Below are 22842 nucleotides of genomic sequence, written 5' to 3'. Positions count from 1 at the left end.
TATCCTGACACTCAGGATGGAATTCAATCTTAACACATCTGACATTTGTGGTAATGCATGTTAATGCGTGTTTGATTTGGACAGCAGTGTGTCCCGGGTTGAGGGGAGTTTACACTCCTAAAAGTTCTAAAACGTGATTCTCAGGTTTGAATATAAGAAATAAGGCCAGAATTCAAACCCAATTGCATATTTTCTGCTTTGTTTTTGGGCACTTTCAGAGTGATTTTCACTTTATTTTTCTGCAATGAATCTAATTTACTCTAAGTTTTAACAGCAGGCCTAGATGCAGATGAGGGATACATACAATACGCATAGATGGATGGAGGGACGAGTGTGTAGTGAGAGAGGCACTAGCATCCCACAGCCTGAGCCAACCCTAACAGAGAAGGCATTGTCCTCCTGGGTCAGATTCCCCCAGTCCTACATTACCTCCATTACCAACCCACAGCATGCCCACCGATCTGTCGAGGAGGAAATGTTCATTTAGTCCAGGAAGTCTGTGGTTTCCCACACCTTGTAGTTCAGAAATGCGTTCCAAATGGAACCCTATATTGTGCAATACTTTTGACCAGAGGCCTATGAGCCCTGGTCAAGCGTGGTGCACTAAATAAATAAGGAATAGGATGCCATTTGGGATGGAGCCCAGGTCTAGTCCAAAAAACAGGTTGTTACACAGGTTATAACAACATAGGTGAGAATAGTAGTGGTAGGCCCAATAGGGTCTACAAGATAAATGTAACATAATTTACCTTTTAAAGAACTTAATTGTCTTCTGTGGTTGAGTTGTTACTGTAAACAATGCAATGGCTCCCAAAACCACAGTGAATTTTCAGGTGTATTTATTGCTGTAGTGCCGGTTTGTTTTGGGTTCTAAGTTAGCATACAGTGGGGCAAAAAAGTATTTAGTCAGCCACCAATTGTGCAAGTTCTCCCACTTAAAAAGATGAGAGAGGCCTGTAATTTTCATCATATGTACACTTCAGCTATGACAGACAAAATGAGAAGAAAAAAAATCCAGAAAATCACATTGTAGGATTTTCAATTAATTTATTTGCAAATTATGGTGGAAAATAAGTATTTGGTCAATAACAAAAGTTTATCTCAATACTTTGTTATATATCCTTTGTTGGCAATGACAGAGGTCAAAGGATTTCTGTAAGTCTTCACAAGGTTTTCACACACTGTTGCTGGTATTTTGGCCCATTCCTCCATGCATATCTCCTCTAGAGCAGTGATGTTTTGGGGCTGTTGCTGGGCAACACGGACTTTCAACTCCCTCCAAAGATTTTCTATGGGGTTGAGATCTGGAGACTGGCTAGGCCACTCCAGGACCTTGAAATGCTTCTTACGAAGCCACTCTTTCGTTGCCCGGGTGGTGTGTTTGGGATCATTGTCATGCTGAAAGATCCAGCCACATTTCATCTTCAATGCCCTTGCTGATGGTAGGCTTTTTTACTTTGGTCCCAGCTCTCTGCAGGTCATTCACTAGGTCCCCCCGTGTGGTTCTGGGATTTTTGCTCACTGTTCTTGTGATCATTTTGACCCCATGGGGTGAGATCTTGCGTGGAGCCCCAGATCGAGGGAGATAATCATTGGTCTTGTATGTCTTCCATTTCCTAATAATTGCTCCCACAGTTGATTTCTTCAAACCAAGCTGCTTACCTATTGCAGATTCAGTCTTCCCAGCCTGGTGCAGGTCTACAATTTTGTTTCTGGTGTCCTTTGACAGCTCTTTGGTCTTGGCCATAGTGGAGTTTGGAGGGTGACTGTTTGAGGTTGTGGACAGGTGTCTTTTATACTGATAACAAGTTCAAACAGGTGCCATTAATACAGGTAACGAGTGGAGGACATAGGAGCCTCTTAAAGAAGAAGTTACAGGTCTGTGAGAGCCAGAAATCTTGCTTGTTTGTAGGTGACCAAATACTTATTTTCCACCATAATTTGCAAATAAATTCATTATAAATCCTACAATGTGATTTTCTGGATTTTTTTTCTCATTTTGTCTGTCATAGTTGAAGTGTACCTATGATGAAAATTACAGGCCTCTGTCATCTTTTTAAGTGGGAGAACTTGCACAATTGGTGGCTGACTAAATATTATTTTTGCCCCACTGTATGTCCCTATTGGTCCAGGTCAAACTGTCTTCACTACACAGAGAATGTCATTTGGGATGCAGTCTAATTTTTGTGTAATAACTTATTCAACTTTGACTGATGTTGTCATTTCGTAGAGGAATTTGGGAAAATGTCACAATGACATCACTGAAGGAGGAAAATTAAGAATTTTCTGAAGTGATTTGGACAGCAGTGTGTCCCGGGTTGAGGGGAGTTTACACACCTAAAAGTCTTAAAAATGTGATTCTCAGGTTTGAATATAAGAAATAAGGCCAGAATTCAAACCCAATTGCATATTTTCTGATTTGTGTTTGTGCACTTTCAGAGTGATTTTCACTTTATTTTTCTGCAATGCATCTAATTTACTCTAAGTTTTAAGAGCAGGCCTAGATGCAGATGAGGGATACATACAGTACATATAGATGGATGGAGGGACGAGTGTGTAGTGAGAGAGACACTAGCATGTTCAACTTTGTTCAAATTTGACCAATGTTATCATTAGTAGAGGAATTTGGTAAAATGTCACAATGACATCACTGAAGGAGTAAAATTAAGTATTTTCTGAAGTTAATATTTTCTTGGTTTGAAAGGCCAAAGCAGTTGAACTTCAAAATCTTTCTAAACGTCTCCCTTCACATACAGCATTGCAATTGTGTGGAGTTTCCTCAATAGCTTTGTCCTCTGACCTGTAAATGTCCCATAGTGAACCATTATGTATTCATGTTTATTTTCATCTCAATATGATCATGTCCATTGTAGAAAATAAATGGATTTGTGTTCAGTTTTGTTGTTATTATATGATATTGTATTGGTAATACAGAGATACATTCTGTTTTACACAGAAACAAATATCCACTTTGAGAGTGGGCTACAATGAATTTTAAATGGTCACTTATAATCAAATCAAATCAAGTTGTATTGGTCACAACCACATGGTTACATAGTTCAGATATATTACTTGTTAGATATTACTGCACTAACTAATTCCCAACAACTACCTAATACACACAAATCTAAAGTGATGGAATAAGAATATGTACATATAAGTATATGGATGAGTGATGGCCGAGCGACATAGGCAAGGTGCAATAGATGGTATAAGGTACAGTATATACATATGAGATCAGTAATGTAAGATATGTTAACATTATTACGGTTGCATTGTTTGAAGTGACGAGCAATCCATTTATTAAATTGGCCAGTGATTTGAGTCTCTATGTAGGCAGCAACCTCTCTGAGTTAGTGATTGCTGTTTATCAGTCTGACGGCCTTGAGATAGAAGCTCTTTTTCAGTCTCTCGGTCCCAGCTTTGATGCAACTGTACTGACCTCATCTCCTGGATGATAGCTGGGTAAACATGCAGTGGTTCAGGTGATTGTTGTCCTTGATGATTTGTTGGGCCTTCCTGTGACATCAGGTGCTAAAGGTACCACGCCTGAAGGTACCACGTTAATCTGTGCAAACAATTGTACGCAAGTATAAACACCATGGGACCACGCAGCCGTCATACCGCTCAGGAAGGAGACGCGTTCTGTCTCCTAGAGATGAATGTACTCTGGTGTGAAAAGTGCAAATCAATCACAGAACAGCAGCAAATAACCTTGTGAAAATGCTGGAGGAAACAGGTACAAATTTATCTATATCCACAGTAAAAACGAGTCCTATATGGACATAACCTGAAAGGCCGCTCAGCAAGGAAGAAGCCACTGCTCCAAAACCGCCATAAAAAAAACTACGGTTTGCAACTGCACTTGGGGACAAAGATCATACTTTTTGGAGAAATGTCCTCTGGTCTAATGAAACAAAAATAGAACTGTTTGGCCATAATGACCATTGTTATGTTTGGGAGGAAAAAGGGGGAGGCTTGCAAGCCGAAGATCACCATCCCAACTGTGAAGCACGGGGGTGGCAGCATTATGTTGTGGGGGTGCTTTGTTGCAGGAGGGACTGGTGTACTTCCCAAAATAGATGGTATCATGAGGGAGGAAAATTATGTGGATATATTGAAGCAACATCTCAAGACATCAGTCAGGAAGTTAAAGCTTGGTCACAAATTTTTATTTTTTTATTTGACCTTTATTTAACCAGGCAAGTCAGTTAAGAACACATTCTTATTTTCAATGACAGCCTGGGAACAGTGGGTTAACTGCCTGTTCAGGGACAGAACGACAGATCTGCTCGGGGGTTTGAACTCGCAACCTTCCGGTTACTAGTCCAATGCTCTAACCACTAAGCTACGCTGCCGCCCCAAATGTGGCTTCCAAATGGACAATGACCCCGAGCATGCTTCCAAAGTTGTGGCAACATGGTTTACAGACAACAAAGTCAAGGTATTGGAGTGGCCATCACAAAGCCCTGACCTCAATCCTATAGAATATTTGTGTGCAGAACTGAAAAAGCATGTGCGAGCAAGGAGGACTACAAACCTGACTCAGTTACACCAGCTCTGTCAGGAGGAATGGGCCAAAATTCACCCAACGTATTGTGGGAAGCTTGTGGAAGGCTACCTGAAACTTTGACCCAAGTTAAACAATTTAAAGGCAATGCTACCCAAAACTGACTGAGTGTATGTAAACTTCAGACCCACTGGGAATGTGATGAAAGAAATAAAAGCTGAAATAAATCATTTCTCCCTACTATTATTCTGACATTTCACATTCTTAAAAGAAGGTGATGATCCTAACTGACCGAAGACAGGGAATTTTTACTAGGATTATAAGTCAGGAATTGTGAAACTGAGTTTAAATGTATTTGGCTAAGGTTTATGGAAATTTCTGACTTCAACTGTATATGTTCTGATTGATTCTCCATTCCGTGAGCTCATAGTCCATGCCTATGTAGCAAATGTGAAATGGCTAGCTAGTTAGCGGTGGTGCGCGCTAGTGGCGTTTCAATCGGTGATGTCACTTGCTCTGAGACCTTGAAGTAATGGTTCCCCTTGCTCTGCAAGAGCCGCGGCTTTTGTGGAGCGATGGGTAACGATGCTTCGAGGGTGACTGTTGACATGTGCAGAGCGTCCCTGGTTCGCACCCAGGTCGGGGCGAGGGGACGGACGTAAAGTCTATACTGTTACATTGATGCTGTTGACCCGGATCACTGGTTGCTGCGGAAAGAGGAGGAGGTCAAAAGGGGGGTGAGTGTAGCCGATGTGAAATGCCTAGCTAGTTAGCGGTGGTGCTCACTTGTGACGTTTCAATCGGCGACGTCACTTGCTCTGAGACCTTGTAGTAGTGGTTCCCCTTGCTCTGCAAGGGCCGCGGCTTTTGTGGAGCGATGGGTAACGATGCATTGAGGGTGACTGTTGACGTGTGCAGAGCGTCCCTGGTTCGTGCCCAGGTCGGGGCGAGGGACGGACGTAAAGTCTATACTGTTACACCTATTGTATTGTTTTTCAACTTAGATATGCTCATATTTTCCCTACACTAGTCCATAGTATACAAAAATATAGAAAACCATGCTCGGACACTGTTCCATGAGGGAGCAAAAGGGGCTTAGCCCTCTCAGTTAAAACTTGTGCCCCCTCAGATTTAGTTTAATGCCCCTATATAAAAATATCAAATAAGTTCAAATGATTGTGCTTTGTCAACACAATGGACAGAGCTTGCCGAAGTGTGTGTAGGGGGGCTATGGAAAGACACTGGGCGTTTAGGTGACTCCTTTGGGTTTCCATAAGAAGTGGGGAAAACGCTGTGGTAGGCTAAGTGTATAATGTTATACACTGCTGCCTGTAATATTTGCTTTGGATTTATAAGGGCGGGGTCAAGCCTACAGATGAAGCTGTTTCACTTAACTCTGCCTCATGCCCCACCAATACAGAGTTTAGTTAGCTTCCTAGCAAGCTATAAAAAGCTTTAATGTTATTAGCCTTAGACGATTTAGCTAGCTCCAACCAGCTAATCTGCCACGATGGATATCAGAAATTGGCTTTGCCAAAGCACCCAAACAAAGCCAAAGGAGAAGGGGAGCAATGACCAGCAGCAGCAGCAGCAGCAGCATCAAACCACCAAGGCCGCCCGCCAAGCCCAGCTGCAAAATATTGCAGGACAAAGTAAACAGAGTGCCATGTGTTAATTGTTTCAACCACCAGCTTCACTTATTGGTCGTTCACGCAATGTCATCTGAGAATGCGTTGGAGGAATGTTTAAATGTCTGTGACTCACTCTACAAGTTCTTAAAGAAATAACAGTGGTTGCCATGTACACTGGAGAAACCTTGAAACGGCTATTGGATCAAAGGTGGAGCGGACACCTGTCTACTGTGTCAGTGGTTGATAAAAGTTGTGACAGCATTGTGGAGTTCTTATCTGACGTTGAATGCATGCGTTCGTTCATCACAGAAATAAGCAGCTACAGGGCTGCTGAAGGCGGTGACGGACCCCGGCTTTAAGTTTATAGCCACCATGGTGGAAAGAATCTTCAGTCTTCTCCATCCTCCAAACAAATTACTCCAGGCAAAAGCAACCAATCTTAACACTGCAGTCAATGGGGTCTGCAGTGCATTGCAGTGCATCGAGCTGAGCTCTGACACCGAGTTCGAAGCCATTTGGGCACAGTGCAGTGTCAATGGCACTGACGCACCGCCAGCTCCAAGCAAACAACAATGTTATGTAGGTACAAATCTCCAGCAATACCTGGTGAACAGTACAGTAGGCCAGCAGGACAGAGGAGAAGAGACTGAGTCTAAAATACTGAACTTCAGCATGTTGGATGCGGTCATTGGCGAAATGTCGGAATGATTCAGCGAACGCAACAGCCAACGAGGGGAGGCCCTGTGTGCCCATGACCCAGATTGCCATGGCTTACTAGATGTAAAATAAAAAGATAAAGCCATTGCTGAATCTAAGCAAAACAGATTTGGTGGAAGCTGAGTTTAGTGTCGCTCGACAGTTTTTGCAGACTGAAATCCCTCGCTCCAAATGGACCCCACTTGATTTCCTGCAACAATTCTTTGGGCCTCTCTCTGCTATGCCGACCGTGCTTACTGCACCGAAAGATGGACTGACTTTTGGGCCGTCCACAGCTACATGCAAAACTAATATTACATGCAAAACTAATATTACATGCAAAACTAATATTACATGCAAAACTAATATTCGACTTTGACAAAAGTGTTCAGTCTGCACAGAAGAAGCATACTACACCCAAGGAAAGCTCAACTAATCCAATTGGCATTCGAGGGGGATCTTCCAAAAATATTTCATCATAGATTCTATTAGGGTTTTGATTGATTTGTGGTTGTAAATGGAACTGTAGTATTTGAAACTTGTTTATGGTAGGCTGGCATTGCGTAATTGATTATGTGGGTCAAATTTGATTTACAGAAGTGTATTGTGCCATATCACAAGGTGTTGCTAAACTCATGAGCAGCATGATTTTCCATGTATGAAGCAAGACAGCTGTGCATGTCTACATCTAACTGTAGTAGGTTGTAGGCTAGATTTGGATCTCCATTGAACCTTTTGTTTACTGCGTTGTTTACTGTTAATGTAACTAACCTAAATATAGATTGTGTCATTCTTTTATGGATCTGATATTTAGTTTTCTAGGCCTACTACTTGGGACCGTTGTTTTGTTCTGTTCTCATTTGTTCGCATTCGCAGTTGTGTCGGTATTCTAAGCCAAACTGCTGTTCAGTGTTATTGTTTGCATGCATGAATAACTAAGCTACTACTTTCAGCATTTAGTTAGTATTATTTTGTTAAGACAGCGGTGTGTAAGACTGCATTCACATAGGCTGTTTATAATAGGTGAATTACCCTGTCCATCTTGTAGTCTATATTCATTACCAAAACGGCCTTGTATGTTAGGGTGCTGTCCATTGTGCTGACACAGCACAACTGAGATGGGCTACAGATTTCAGAGTGTCGGTTTAAACTGTTTGTGGCATAACCTGATATAAGCAGAATTCAATATAATTCCAATGCAAGAACCCAAAAATTTTGCCCGATAGCCGATTTCAACTGTCCCCTTAGTCACTTTATCCTGGAACCTGGTCTTACCATGTTACATGTTTACATTAATACAATATTAAATGATTCACATTAAAACATTTAAAACTTTGACACAGTGTAAGTGGTGCATACATATTCAAGGATTACTTTCCATTGGCAGATTCTGTATTTGCAAATCAATCTGTAATTGTAAAATGACATACAATATCTATACATCCCTGGGAAACTCTGGCAAACGTTTTAACCAAAAGTGTTAACCATTTTACCCCTCCCAGAACATTCATACTAATGTTCTAGGAATGAAGAGGTAACCAGCAATGGTTTGTTGGGATTCCATCTCCTCAGCTTGTCATGATGTCATCGTATCAGAATGAAACCTGCAGTTCAGACTTAGTCCTGCGGAGGAAGTAGAGAGCAGCTTTACTGTTAACCTAGCAGGCGTAAAAGAACCGCTTGAGCAGTCCCTACCAGTGGAGGCTGCTGAGGGGAGGATGGCTCACAATAATGGCCGGAACGGTGCGACTGATGGCATCAAACACATGGAATCCATCTGTTTGTTGTATTTCATTTCCTCCTATTGCACTCCAGCCATTAGCCCGTCCTCCTCAATTAAGGCACCACCAACCTCCTGCGGTTTTCAGAGGAAACGGAAGCTATGTTGAAGATGCTGTATCCCTGAAAACCGGATGTTAGCGGTTTCTTCTTCTTTTTCGACCCTGTATAGGCTACCTTACTGTAGAAGTAGTGTGTAGGGTGAAGCTGGCCCTAGACGCTGATCTTGGGTCAGTTTTAAATTGTCCCATCTTGTGATTTAGGTTAGGAAAGTTCAATTATAGGGGAAACTTCGCTCCGGAGCGTAGAAATGGAGTGGTCTCCTCACTCCAGCTTCTTAACCAGCCTGGCCATCTTTCTGCTTCTTCTTGAGGAAGAGGAGGTTGATGTAGACGATGTGGTCCAGGACTGTGGAGGCACACAGGAGACCCCCGTGCAACGCTCCAGCTATCCCACGGCTGAACACATCCTGCCCTGGAAAAGGTACATCCACACAAACCATATAAGGTAAGGCAAAGACGGCCTGAAGACATGCAAGCTCCTTCACATACAGTACATTTACATAATTTAGCAGATGCTCTTATCCAGAGCGACTTACAGGTGCAATTGAGTCTAAGTGCCTTGCTCAATGGCACATCAACATATCTTTTCCACCGAGTCAGCTTGGGGATTGTTGCTGGCCCAATGCTCTACACCAATAGGCTATCTGCCACCCAATACATTTGAAAAAAATCAAAACAAGAGTTTGTAACTGTAAATATTCTTCACAGAATTTGACTATATAGCTCATACAAAATAGACTTTACGGCTAATGCACATTTTGTCTCACTTTATAAATGATTGAATCTTTATGGAGAAGCATGAGAGGAAAAGCTCCAGGAGTGTTACCTGAGATAGAGGTTTTTGACAGGGGTGGAGCAACGCTTCCTGGCCACAGCCTCAGCATGGAAGCGGCCAAGGTTGTGCTCAGCAGAGTACATGGCCCCGCGCTGGTCTCGCAGGTAGTGCATGTTAGTCAGGGGGGGTCGCAACGTCCTGGAACACCAACTGGAAACAAACAGAGCATAGAGACGTTATCAATTAACATGGATTAACCTCTAAAAAGCCGCAAACACAGACACACAGAGAGACAATATACACTACTGTATGTTAATTGAAAAACACTTGTTCATTCATACCTTTTCCCTCAGCTTGGGGAATCGGGTGCATGCCCAGTCAGAGATTGTTTGCCAATTTAATTTTGTAGTTGGGGTAGTCATCTCCCCTTTTCCTTACTGAGGTATCTGTCCATTCCTCAAACCACTCGTATTTCACCATGGTCAACATCGTCATGCAGGATTTCCCTGGAAATGTAACATGGTATACATCCGACACGTCTGCAGCGTATTTGTGGCACAAAGAAGTCAACACACTTATCAGGAGCATCCTCTTTACTCAAAGAACCCTTCCATTCTACACAAAACAACAAGGCTGTAAACAACTGAAGAATGCTGGAGTGATGACGCATCGATTAAACTAATCTCCATGTACGACTGTAAACTATGTAGTGATGCCATAGTAACTAACTGCTTGTACTCATTGTTTATGCAGCAGCGCCACCTTGTGAGTACAGAGGGCGATATCATCTCATGTCAATTCTGAAAGAGGATTCGGTGCCTGGTCCTTACGAGCCATCCATATCATTCTTTTTGAAGAGCCAGAAGTTGGTGGAGACAATACCCAGCTCCTCTTGGGTTCCATCAAAGCCAGAGAAGACCAATAATGATCACCTGCCATGTTTCATCATGTCCAAACATTCCTGGATGACTGTTAGCAAAATATGAGTTTAACCATCAACCCATAGCAACACTTTACAGTAGTAAGCTAGAACATTATAAGGCAACACCTATCGACTCATCAATCGATCAATCAACTGATTGAAATCCTACATGCTGTTAGTTTGTCAGTGTAGCTCACCTGGTTTGGTCTGGGTCTCAGGGGGCAGTCATTTCTGGAAGGTGGTGAACAGACCACAGTTGGAGATGATCACAGGAGCATGTACCTCCACCTCCTCCTGTCCCTTTCTCACCTTTACACCTGGCGATGGAAACAAACAGGAGAAGACTCAGGAAGACATTGTATGCCTTTGAAATATCAACATGATCTCCTCATGGAAATATATTTTGTGATTAGAAATAGGACAAGCTTCTTTAAGTCTTTGTAATTCTTGCATGCGTAAATAAACGATGGGACACTTACTCTCCCAGCACAACAAGGGAAGACTGTGTGGACTGTGCATGTAATTTGTCTTTGGGCTGTTATTATAGAGTTTTCACATATGTCCTATGTTTCAGGGACTGAATCAAAACAATAGGACTCTGTTTGTCCATTGTGAAACCTGCTATGGACCATATCGTGATTGTCAGCCGAGTGGATCAGCGGTCTAAGGCACTGCATCTCAGTGCTTGAGGCGCAGTACAGACACCCTGGTTTGATTCCAGGCTGTATCACAACCGGCTGTGATTGGGAGTCCCATAGGGCGGTGCACAATTGGCCCAGCGTTGTCCGGGTTTGGCCGCTGTAGGCCGTCATTGTAAATAAGAATGTTTTCTTAACTGAATTGCCGAGTAAACTTTTATTTATTTAGGGGAGCCCAATTGAGACCAGAGTATCATTCACAATGGTACCCTATGTACAAACATATTTACAATCAAGAAAATGAACATTCCAAATAAAACAAGAATAAAAAACCTACAAGGTACAATTACAATACTACACTTTCAACAAATAAACCATTACAATCAAAACAACTGCAATCCTCAATGAATTCATTTAACACCAGAGTCCTAAACTTCCCTAGCGGCACCAGGGAATCAAGATGCAAGGAGGTAGGGGCACTAAAACTAAAGGAGGATTTACCTAAATTGGTCAAGACCAGAGAGACCTCAAGAGTTAACCAACCCTGCAAGTGTGTTTGATAGCTCATTCTTTTATACTTCAGCAATGAAGTTAAGTCAGTTGGAAGCTTGTGTAGTAGAGCTTTATAAACTTAAAGGAAGTAATGAAGTGATCTACAGGACTTCAATAAGGACCATCCAACCTTTTGATGCAGTGGTGAGTATTAAAACTTGTCCATTGTGAAACAGATATAGACGATATCTGTATTCTCACCATATGCTGCCCCGTCATTGTTGACCAGGATCTGAGTGACAGGTGCCCTAACCAGGACGTTGCCTCCAGACTTCTGGATGACAGGGATGATGTGGTAGGAGATCTCACTGGCTCCTCCTTTAGGGTAGTACGCTCCTCTCTTGTAGTGTTGCAACAGAAGAGCATTGATCATTATGACAGATATTCCCTGGTTGCCATAATCCAGTTGTGGCTCAGTTTGTCTTGGACTCTTTCCAAGCATAGACTATCATTCTGAATATATATATAGAATAATACTGAAATAGTGGAATGGAATAGTATAGTTTAGTCTAGAATGCAATACAATAGAATCTAGAACATTAAGACCAAGTACCGTAGAAGAGGTAACTGAAGATGACGTGAAGGTCCTTGTTGGTGGTCAAGGTGCCAGGTCTGTAGCTCCAGTACCAGAGAGGGTATAGATGGAGGAGCAGAGGTTTGTGATTCCAGACTTCAGCAAGAACAGAGCCAGCCACTGGGGGATCAGCTTCAGAGGCCAGATAGTGAGTCTTCTTGACTGACACCTGCATGATATTAAAGGACATTTGAGGTAAAAAGTTATTATACTGTAGTGAAGTCAGAGGGTAGTCCCAACCAGGGCTTGAACCTAAGAACTTGGGACTGTCAACCAAATGCCTCAGCTGTTACGTCAAGAGATCAAAATCTCTGGATGAGGTTGCTAGGTGATGGGTTGAGGTGACTACCATACTATTGATACTCATTTGATCACTTCAGTGTTCTCATTACCAACAAAGCCCCGGAACTGAAAAAAGAAAGTACCTTCATGATTTTGAAAAAAGTTTCAATGGCAGTGATGTCGTCTGGAAACGGATTTTTCAGGTGAGCCTCCATCTCTGTCTTGCCAGTGAAGATGGTGTACTCGCGTTTGTCCTCTCCCTCGCCGATCTGGATGGTGTCAAAGTGCTGGTCCAGCTCCACAAACTCCAACTGGCCCTCTGTGATCTGGTCGAAGACAATACGCAGCAGACTGCTGGCCGATGAAGTGGAGACCTGGATGGGACAATGGGGATAAATCATGCTTCAATAAGATGTTACATCAGGTCACAAAGTCATTGACTGGGGCACCACTATCTGGGCAAGTGGCAAAAACATAAACCTGCCTGTTTCTACAATTAATCTTCTTAAAGATTTTAAACCTAAACCTTAATCACATTGCTAAGTAAACATTAGCCTAATCCTAACCTTAAATTAAGACCAATGTACATTTTCAGGATATAGCCAATTTTGACTTTGCCAAATGCCCATCTACTTTTTAGAGAAAGAAGCAGGCGGCCCTTCTTCTCAACACAGCTTCTTGTTTGTAAATGAATTACATTTAGATGGCATTTGTGCTCATTTCAAATGTGTTCACTCCAAAGCAATGCATGATACATTTAATACTTGGAATAAGTCATAGTAAACGTTCTATGACATGTGTCTATTGAATACAGTAGTAGTTATCAGTGTGAGAATGACAAAACAATGACCCAAGCCCAGCTTGGTTAACCCCTACCATTGTGTCGCTGAGTTGTCATAATGATTCAGCAAATGTACATTATCCCATGAGCGTTGGTAGACAAAATGTAAGTAAACTAATCTAGCTGCCCAGAATGCCTCTGCAGATCCTACAGCTATTGTATGCAGTAATCATGTGCCTATGAACAAGTGTTATACTGTTAGCACTGAGCCAGTGTGCCCTAGTAGGAAGTCCACTGTGTGCAGCTCACCCTGCACTAACATAAATAACATGAGCATGTCTACTCCTGCTAAGCTTCCCAGTAAAGCAATGAAAACAGTCAAGCATCCTAAAAAAGTGCTAAAAATAGCCCACGTTTAACATATGTAGAGGATAGAGAGGATCTCATATGTAAAGCATAGAGAGGATCTCAATTACTGTTGAAGTAAAATGGCTACAGTTTCATCTGCCTCACCTAACGCCCATTGATGTGGGAAGCTGCTATAGACCACCAAGTGCAAACAGTCAGTATCTGGATAACATCTGTGAAATTCTTGATAATGTATGTAATATCAACAGAGAGGTATATTTTCTGGGTGATTTAAATATTGACTAGCTTTCATCAAGCTGCCCACTCAAGAAAAAGCTTCAAACTGTAACCAGTGCCTGAAACCTGGTTCAGGTTATCAGTCAACCTACCAGGGTAGTTACAAATGGGATCGTAATGAAATCAACAACATATATTGATCACATATTTATTAATGTAGCAGAAATTTGCTTTAAAGCATTATCCAAATCTATCGGATGTAGTGATCACAATATACTAGCCATATGTAGGAAAACCAAAGTTCCAAAGGCTGGGCCTAATATATGTGTATAAGAGGTCAAACACAAGTTTTGTAGTGATTCCTATGTTGTTGATGTTAAGGATACTTGTTGGTCTGTAATGATGACAACCAGAAACTGCACTTGACACATTCATGAAATTACTTATTTCAGTTACTAATAAGCTTGCACCATTAAGAAAATTACTGTTAAACTGTTAAATCCCAGTGGATTGATGAGGAATTGAACCATTTTATGGTTGAGAGGGATGAGACAACAGGAATGGCAAATAAGTCTGGCTGCACACCTCCCTGACCAAGGCCCTTCACCCCCCTCAAGTTCAAGTCTTATAGCAAAGTCTGAATACTTACGTAAATAAGTTATGTTTTTTATTTGTAATACATTTTCAAACATTTCCAAAAACCTGTTTTCGCTTTGTCATTATGGGATTTTGTGTGTAGATTGATGAGGGGGGGAAAAATAATTGAATACATTTTAGAATAAGGCTGTAACATAACAAAATGTGTAAAAAGTAAGGGGGTCAGAATACTTTCCGAATGCACTGTATATGCTTGGCCTTTAAACGTGCAGCTCTGAGCTAAGGTTAACTCAATAATTTAATACTAGGACATTTATTGCAAGATATTAGCTCTTTGTCTCTCAGCTTCTTAATAATTGCCTAAAAGTTATCTTGTACACATGTCATTTATACTATTCCAAGTGGTGATGCAAGGCTAGCTACCTTCACTACACCCATCGGATACGCCTATGGTGTAACGGTCGTTGGTGGTGGAAGAAGGTGAGGACCAAGGTGCAGCGTGGTATGTGTCCATATTTAATAGATGAACACGGAAAATACAAAATAACAAAGAGCAATGACCGAAAACAGTTCTGGCTGGTGCAGACACACAACACAAAACAGAAAACAATCACCCACGAAAAACAATAGAAAACAGGCTCCCTAAATATGGTTCTCAATCAGGGACAACGATTGACAGCTGCCTCTGATTGAGAACCATACCAGGCCAAACACAGAAATAGCAAATCATAGAAAAACTAACATAGACAACCCACCCAACTCACGCCCTGACCATACTAAAACAAAGACATAACAAAAGAACTAAGGTCAGAACGTGACATATGGCCCTATAGCATTCACATGATAATGGAGTCAAATTGCTGAATGTACTTTATTATTACCTCAACTACAGGTTCAAATGGGTTTACCTTTCTAAATGCTTATCTACCTGCTTGAAGAGAAGAACAAGTTGGAATTGGTTTAGCGAGATTCAGAAAAGACCAAGACTGGTTTGGTATGGCACAGTATCTGTTATAACTTGTAACCCACATATTGTAAACAAATTAAATATAAGGTTGTCACCTATTGTAACCTTATTACAACCTTATCGCTTGTAAACTTATTCATTAAAACTTTGGCCCAATGACATAAGTACGATCCAAGAGGATGCTAGATTGTAGCGCTTAATCACCATATATAACGTTACAATAAAATACAGTATATCCTTTATTTTAACTTCAACAAGGATCGGACCCTTTTTAAAAAATTTTGCCTAAAATGACATACCCAAATCTAACTGCATGTAGCTCGGGACCTGAAGCAAGGATATCAGATGTCCTGGGAATTAATTTTGTTTCTTACAACCTCATGCTAATCACATTAGCCTACATTAGCTCAACCGTCCCGAGGTCGAGACACTGATCCTGTAGAAGTTAATAACTTAATTTCCCTCAGACAAAATTAGAGGAGAACAGATGGAATTAAACGCTCTCTGTGGGAAATATAAATTAGCAGTACCAACGGAGCAGTTTCAAAAGCCAATATGGCATGATGAATTATTTTTCTCCCTATGAATGGGCTCTACTGTTTGAACGGTTTGAGCTATAAAAAATATTACACCCCTATTCCAAGAAGTGAGTGTGACAAAAAAACTAAATTCTGCATTATCTGATTTGATAGACTCAAACACTCTTATATGGGAAACAGAAGCTAGCTCATATCCCTAAGATAACATTTCCACTCCTTATTAAATATTGCTCTTGTGACTGACTGGGTTTGAACCGGGTCACCTGTATGTCACAATATCGTGTTAGCCCACTTAGCTACATCCCTAGGGGATACATTTGGGGAGCTAATACAAGTCTTCAAGTGTCTGGTAAGGTTACTCATTATAAGGATAACATGTGACTGACTGGGTTCCTTCGTAGTATAAAACTGTGTTAGCTTGCTGAGCAAGGTGCTGTGACATGGATCGGTCTCTTCAAGGAAGAGGTCAAAGGGGAGGGTGAAGTGTAACACAGGTGGTTCAGTGAACACGCTCGCATGATGAGTAATTTGTCTGAGACCTAAAGAGTTGCCAGCAACTGGGTCAGGTGCTGTGCGCTGCAAAGATGTCTTGTTAAGTATTGATTGTACACAGGTGTGGTTGATCAGGGTGTGGCAGCTTGCAGAGCTGTTACTACTATTTGTTGGTAATCACTTAGAAACATCAATAACTAAAGAGTCAAGATGGAGCTCGCCCTGGATCCAGGTAAGTTTGCGGTCTTCTGGGACAAGTGCATTCAACACGGTCCACATGCTCTGACTTCTCAGGTAAACAAACACATTAAATCAGGTTACAGACCATTTAGCTAGGCCTATGACCCCTATACTTAGTGAGTGTAGCAGTATCTGAAGACTAGTAAGGTAGTTTAATAACAGGGTTAACGCAGTCTTGTGACATACAGGAGACCGAGTTAAACCCAGTCAGTCACAAGCTTAAGATTTCATCGATTGGAAAGGCTGGAGGGGCTATGAGAAAGCTTCTGTTTACAACAGAGTGTTTGATTATCCCAAATTGGAAGGGATTGGGACAAAACTAGCAGAGTCCTGTGAGCATCATGCGGCTTGTGAGCATAACAGAGGGAACAAACATGTTCCTTACCTTTCAGAAATGGGGTCATAAAAGTATTGCTCTAACCGTTCAAATGCTAGAGCCAATTCATAGGGGGGTAAAAACTACTAAACCTGTCACATTGGCTTTAGAAACCACTCCATTGGTATCACTAGCTTCTGTTTCCCAATTCTTCTATGCCTTTAGCTGAATTTAAAAACTACATCTGAACGCTGTTTTACGTCACTTAAGATCACCACCACAAATGTCAGAATAATAGTGATTTATTTCAGCTTTAATTTCTTTCATCACATTCCCAGTGGGTCAGAAGTTTACATGCACTCAATCGGTATTTGGTAGCATTCCTCTTGCTTCCGCAATAAGTTTGGTGAATTTTGGCCCATTCCTCCTGACAGAGCTGGTGTAACTGAGGCAGGTTTGTAGGCCCCCTTGCTCACACACGCTTTTTCAGTTCTGCCCACAAATCTTCTATAGGATTGAGGTCAGGGCTTTGTGATGGCCACGCCAATACCTTGACTTTGTTGTCCTTAGCCATTTTGCCACAACTTTGGAAGTATGCTTGGCGTCATTTGGAAGACCCATTTGTGACCAAGCTATAACTGATGTCTTGAGATGTTGCTTCAATATATCCACAGAATTGTTCTCCCTCATGATGCCATCTATTTTGTGAAGTGCACCAGTCCCTCCTGCAGCAAAGCAACACCACAACATGATGCTGCCATCCCGTGCTTCAAGGTTGGGATGGTGTTCTTTGGCTTGCAAGCCTCCCCCTCTCCCTCCAAACATAACTATGGTCAAACAATTCTATTTTTGTTTCATCAGACCAGAGGACATTTCTCCAAAAAGTACGATCTTTGTCCCCATGTGCAGTTGCAAACCGTAGTCTGGCTTTTTTTTATGGCGGTTTTGGAGCAGTGGCTGAGCGGCCTTTCAGGTTATGTCGATTGTAGGACTTGTTTTACTGTGGATATAGATACTTTTGTACCTGTTTCCTCCATCTTCACAAGGTCCTTTGCTGTTGTTCTGGGATTGATTTGCACTTTTCGCACCAAAATACGTTAATCTCTAGGAGAAATAACGCGTCTCCTTCCTGAGCGTTATGACGGCTGCGTGGTCTCATGGTGTTTATACTTGCGTACTATTGTTTGTACAGATGAACGTGGTACCTTCAGGCGTTTGGAAATTGCTCCCAAGGATGAACCAGACTACTGGAGGTCTACAAAAAAATATTGGAGGTCTTGGCTGATTTCTTTTGATTTTCCCATGATGTCAAGCAAAAAGGCACTGAGTTTGAAGGTAGGCCTTGAAATACATTCACATGTACACCTCCAATTGACTCAAATGATGTCAATTAGCCTATCAGAAGCTTCTAAGGCCATGACATAATTTTCAAGAATTTTCCAAGCTCTTTAAAGGCATAGTCAACTTAGTGTATGTTAACTTCTGACCCACTGGAATTGTGATATGATAATGATATGTGAAATAATCTGTCTGTAAATAATTGTTGGAAGAATTACTTGTGTCATGCACAAAGTAGATGCCCTAACCGACTTACCAAAACTATAGTTTGTTTAACAAGAAATGTGTGGAGTGGTTGAAAAACGAGTTTTAGTGACTCCAACCTAAATGTATGTAAACTTCCGACTTCAACTGTATACTTTGATAAACTTGAAATGCTCATTTGAAAACATGATACACAGACAATGAATGAAATACCTACCATATTGAAACTGAATATATATATATTCAATGTGAACATTCAATTAAAGTTGAATTTGAAAACTGAATGCAATAATAATTCAAGTACAATTTATTAATTAAATTGTTAAATTTAATGATTGCAAAAAAAAAAAAAAATAATTTTAAATACAATTTCAATTCAGAATGAGTAAATTCATATTCAATTTCTGGTGACACTAAAATCACTCCATATGTGTCATTGTTATGTATTGAGGCCCACAAGCCTCCACTTATCCATCTGATAAGAAAATGCAGAGTGCTGATAATCTATTCATGGACTTTGAAGTCCTAAAACAAGTAGATGTTGACTTTGAACTATAGTGTACATGGTTGATAAAGAAATTGAACAACTACACATGACAATGTTTTCATACAGTTTATTATGCTTTAAGACAAGCAAATACAGAAAGGATGAACATTCAAATGTTTTCAACTGTAGCACCACCAAGGACCTTTCTCAGTTAATGTAGGAAAATTGCTCAGAATCTTTGACTATCCTATTTGGCTACTTGTAAGTTTTACCCCTTAAAACAGCATTACATTTTCAATATTTCTGGCCCAGAAAGTCAGATTGTTACAAGGTCAAGTAATCCTGGTTCAGTTGGGTCTACCACAGTTTTCTAAGAGTGTCTACGTCATCAGAATTGTCATCCTTTCTTTATATTTGCTTGTCTTAAATCATAGATATATGAAAAGTAACTATAAATCCATCCATTCCATAGTCTAAGTGTTTATTTGTTATTCCACTCAGTTTGAGAATTTCAGGATTTTGACCCAAATTTATCACTATTTCCATTATTTCCAGATTTGAACTTTAACCTGTTGAAATTTGCCTTAAAAAATCTACATTTTACGTGCAATTGAGCCTAACTTTGTATATCACCCCATCATTGTTTGATCTAGCACTTTTTCCATGTTGCCTGGTAAGGCCTGTGTCTGCAGTGCAAGTACTAAAATACACTTTGGCCCACTGCCACACACTAACAGAGGATTCACAGATTACAGTAAGCTGTGTGTTTTGTTGCTGTGAAAGCAATTAGTCAATTGGTTGAGCTGAAGGTGCTCTCAGCTTCAGTAGTGAACCACTTGACCATTTACCCTTTTATATTATAACACTTTTGCAATTAGGTTGAAGTATTGGTTCAATGGTTGTGTTTTGGAGTATATTGCAATGTTTGGGCTGTGGTTTCCTATATTGTCCAGACAGGTTCTCTAAACTCTGACTGGTGCATTCAAGATCTTCATGTGTTGAGCTGCACATGTCATTGTTTAAGACAAATGATCATTTAAAGAGTGAAAAGGTGGACTTGCACACCTTTTGCATCAGTTACCTAGTTTCCATATTCTTTATGCCAGAATTGTAAAGTATCACAGCTTACACATGAGATATATATATTACTACTGTTCAAAAGTTTGGGGTCACTTAGAAATGTCCTCGCTTCTGAAAAAGCATTTTTTTGTCCCTTTAAAATAACATCAAATTGATCCATCAGCAATGTCTTTGTTTCTGCATTTTGAGCCTGTAATCGAACCCACAAATGCTGATGCTCCAGACACCCAACTAGTCTAAAGGAGGCAAGTTTTATGGCTTTTTTAATCAGAACAGTTTTCAGCTGTGCTAACATAATTGCAAAAGGGTTTTCTTGTGTTCAATTAGCCTTTTAAAATGATAAACTTGGATTAGCTAACACAACGTGCCATTGGAACACAGGGGTGATGGTTGCTGATAATGGGCCTCTGCACGCCATTTTAAAAAATCAGCAGTTTCCAGCTACAATAGTCATTTACAACATTTAACAACGTCTACACTGTATTTCTGATCAATTTGATGTTATTTTAATGGACAAAATGTGTTTTTCTTTAAAAACAAGGACGTTTCTAAGTGACCCCAAACTTTTGAACGTGCGTGTGTGTGTGTACAGTTTTCTAGAGGGTGAAATTTGGTCTAAGAGTAGATGAAAAACTCTAAATGGAAGCCAGGGCTGAAGTACTGGTTATAAGCTAAGTACTTGGAGGTTAGGAGGCAGCTATAAAGTAGAGGCCCATAAGGCCCCCTCCTTGTCCTGACTCATAGATCCTATTGTACATTTACTAAGAACTACTGAGATTACTTTTACAGCTGTCAGGTATCACAGAAGAAGGTGAAGGGCATGTGTAGTCCCTTGTTTAAGTAAGACAAAACAGTTTCTCCATGGTGTGACTGTTGCTGTGAGATTCGATCTCATTGTGATACTGTCCCGACTCCCGTAGACTGTTCATGTTTAAATGTGGATACTATACTTTCCATACATAGTATACATGTCAATTATTATACTTACTATACCCCAATATTTGTTATAGTTTCATCAAGCAGCAAGAAGACTAATCACAATGAAGGTGCTTTTAATTTAGCAGAGTAAAGTGAATAAGACCACAAGATGAGCTAGGTAACAGCCGTACACACCTAGATGTGTTTATTTACAATTTGACAGAGACACAATGATATCAACAGAAAATATCCAGAGATGGGGAAAAGGGAAATCTGGCGTCTTGTAACAATACAACATCACCACAAATGTTGTAGTTGTCCTTGTCTCTGAGCTGTCTATCTGTCGGTCCAAATATCAGATTACATATGTGGTTGAATGCCCTCCACTGTTTCTCATTTAATCAAAATGTGTGGCTTCTTTTCCCTGGGTTTGTGTATTCTAGGTTATAATGCAGCCTCCCTTGTCTCCCTTGTAGGGGTTCTTGTCATCTGACACGCCCTTTATGAGTGGGTCGCCCTCTGTTTGGGCCTCCACCCATTCCATTGTCTCCTTGCAATTTACTGACACCTGGTGATGTGAAGAGCAAAAGAATGAGAATACTTTTCTCATGCAAGAGAATGCACCACGATTTCTTTGCTTGTTTTGTGGTTACATAAAAAATTAAATGTTCACATTCATCTGCAGTACAACAGGAAATACAAATGCAGATTGTGTGCAGTGAAATATTATTTAACTGTACATTCTTACAAATTTTTATTTCACTCCTTGTAATCATCTTTCTATGAAACGTATATTGATTTATCTCGATCTAAATCAAATAGAACACTGTTATACTGCCCTCTTTCATGATAAATGTTCTATGATTTGGCAACATTTCACTTCAGATATGATTTAATATTGTAAAGAGATACTCACAGCTGTGCGTGTTGTGCTAACTTCAATCTTTAGCTGAGCCAGTTCCATTTGCAGGATTTCCTTATCAGACATATCACGAGCCATCTTGCCTTTGAAAGGAAAATGTACGCAGAAAAAGGTTAGTAGGAAAACAGGAATAGATGTGGTATTTAGACAGCTAGAGCATCACTGGCAGATGAGTAATGTAGACTAATCCATTAATGTAGGCTCATCAATTCAAGTTTCTCTTTCACATACATCCTCAACATTTTCAATGGGGCGGCAGGGTAGCCTAGTGGTTAGAGCGTTGGACTAGTAACCGGAAGGTTGCAAGTTCAAACCCCCGAGCTGACAAGGTCGTTCTGCCCCTGAACAGGCAGTTAACCCACCCTCAGGCCGTCATTGAAAGTAAGAATTTGTTCTTAACTGACTTGCCTGTTTAAATAAAGGTTACAAAAAAATCCATATTCTATTGTTGCTCTAATTATTGCACATTCATCTGATAAAAATATTTATCTAACCAAAACGGACTACTCTAAACAGACCATGTTAATCAGAAATAAAAGGAATACACAAGAATGAAAGTAACCCAGCTCTTACCTGTTGAATGGTGGGTATCAGAGAGAGTCTTAGCTCCTAGGGGCTTGGCTATTGTAAGCTGCTGTCTGATAGACAGTAACTGCATTGACTGACTTGCTGATGGGTCTCCGCCTCACCCCTCTTCAGCTGCAAAGCTGATCCAGGTAGGCTTTGCTTTGGGGAGAGGTCGGTACAGGATTTTCACCAATCCTCTATGATCTAATTAAACAATCAAGGGGCTGTAAACCTCCGAATCCTCAACACAAGCACCATGAGCGGGATGAGACGAACACACATAACATCAATGTGTATGTACCATCTTAGAGGATTCGGACACTGAGTGGGTGGTATTGTCATAACAAGCAATTGGGTCCTGTGCAGTTCAGGGGGGCGTCATAGGCTA

General features: G+C 40.8%; 2 protein-coding genes across 2 annotated transcripts; both read right to left on the bottom strand.

Annotated features, from left to right (window-relative positions):
- Positions 1–4150: 4150 nt before the first annotated feature.
- On the bottom strand, positions 4151–14822 carry si:ch1073-13h15.3 (inactive all-trans-retinol 13,14-reductase). The gene is given in 16 exon segments (XM_035735067.2): positions 4151–8970; positions 8972–9093; positions 9506–9638; positions 9640–9663; positions 9795–9834; positions 9836–9991; positions 9993–10052; positions 10054–10068; positions 10284–10422; positions 10573–10692; positions 11767–11993; positions 12112–12175; positions 12178–12278; positions 12280–12308; positions 12565–12795; positions 14808–14822. Coding segments are annotated over 16 exon segments (1506 nt in total). The 3' UTR covers positions 4151–8940.
- Positions 14823–21144: 6322 nt separating this feature from the next.
- Positions 21145–22615, bottom strand: gngt2b (guanine nucleotide binding protein (G protein), gamma transducing activity polypeptide 2b). The gene is made up of 3 exons (XM_035800798.2): positions 22461–22615; positions 21882–21970; positions 21145–21533 (listed from the first exon to the last, which is right to left on the bottom strand). The coding sequence occupies exons 1-3, from the start codon at positions 22543–22545 to the stop codon at positions 21405–21407; spliced, it is 303 nt and encodes a 100-aa protein (XP_035656691.1). The 5' UTR covers positions 22546–22615; the 3' UTR covers positions 21145–21404.
- Between the last annotated feature and the right edge of the window lie 227 nt (positions 22616–22842).

This window comes from Oncorhynchus keta, chromosome 24, assembly GCF_023373465.1.
Source record: "Oncorhynchus keta strain PuntledgeMale-10-30-2019 chromosome 24, Oket_V2, whole genome shotgun sequence".
NCBI classification, from domain to species: Eukaryota; Metazoa; Chordata; class Actinopteri; order Salmoniformes; family Salmonidae; genus Oncorhynchus; species Oncorhynchus keta.
This window is presented reverse-complemented; position numbering and strand designations above follow the sequence as displayed.

Bases quoted from the DNA above. Each gene is read 5' to 3' on its own strand.
- gngt2b (XM_035800798.2), bottom strand. From the start codon at position 22,545: ATGCAGTTACTGTCTATCAGACAGCAGCTTACAATAGCCAAGCCCCTA. The intron at 21,971-22,460 runs GTAAGAGCTGGG...TTCCTTTCAAAG, and splicing joins TGATACCCACCATTCAACAG to GCAAGATGGCTCGTGATATG. The intron at 21,534-21,881 runs GTGAGTATCTCT...TCACATCACCAG, and splicing joins TTAGCACAACACGCACAGCT to GTGTCAGTAAATTGCAAGGA.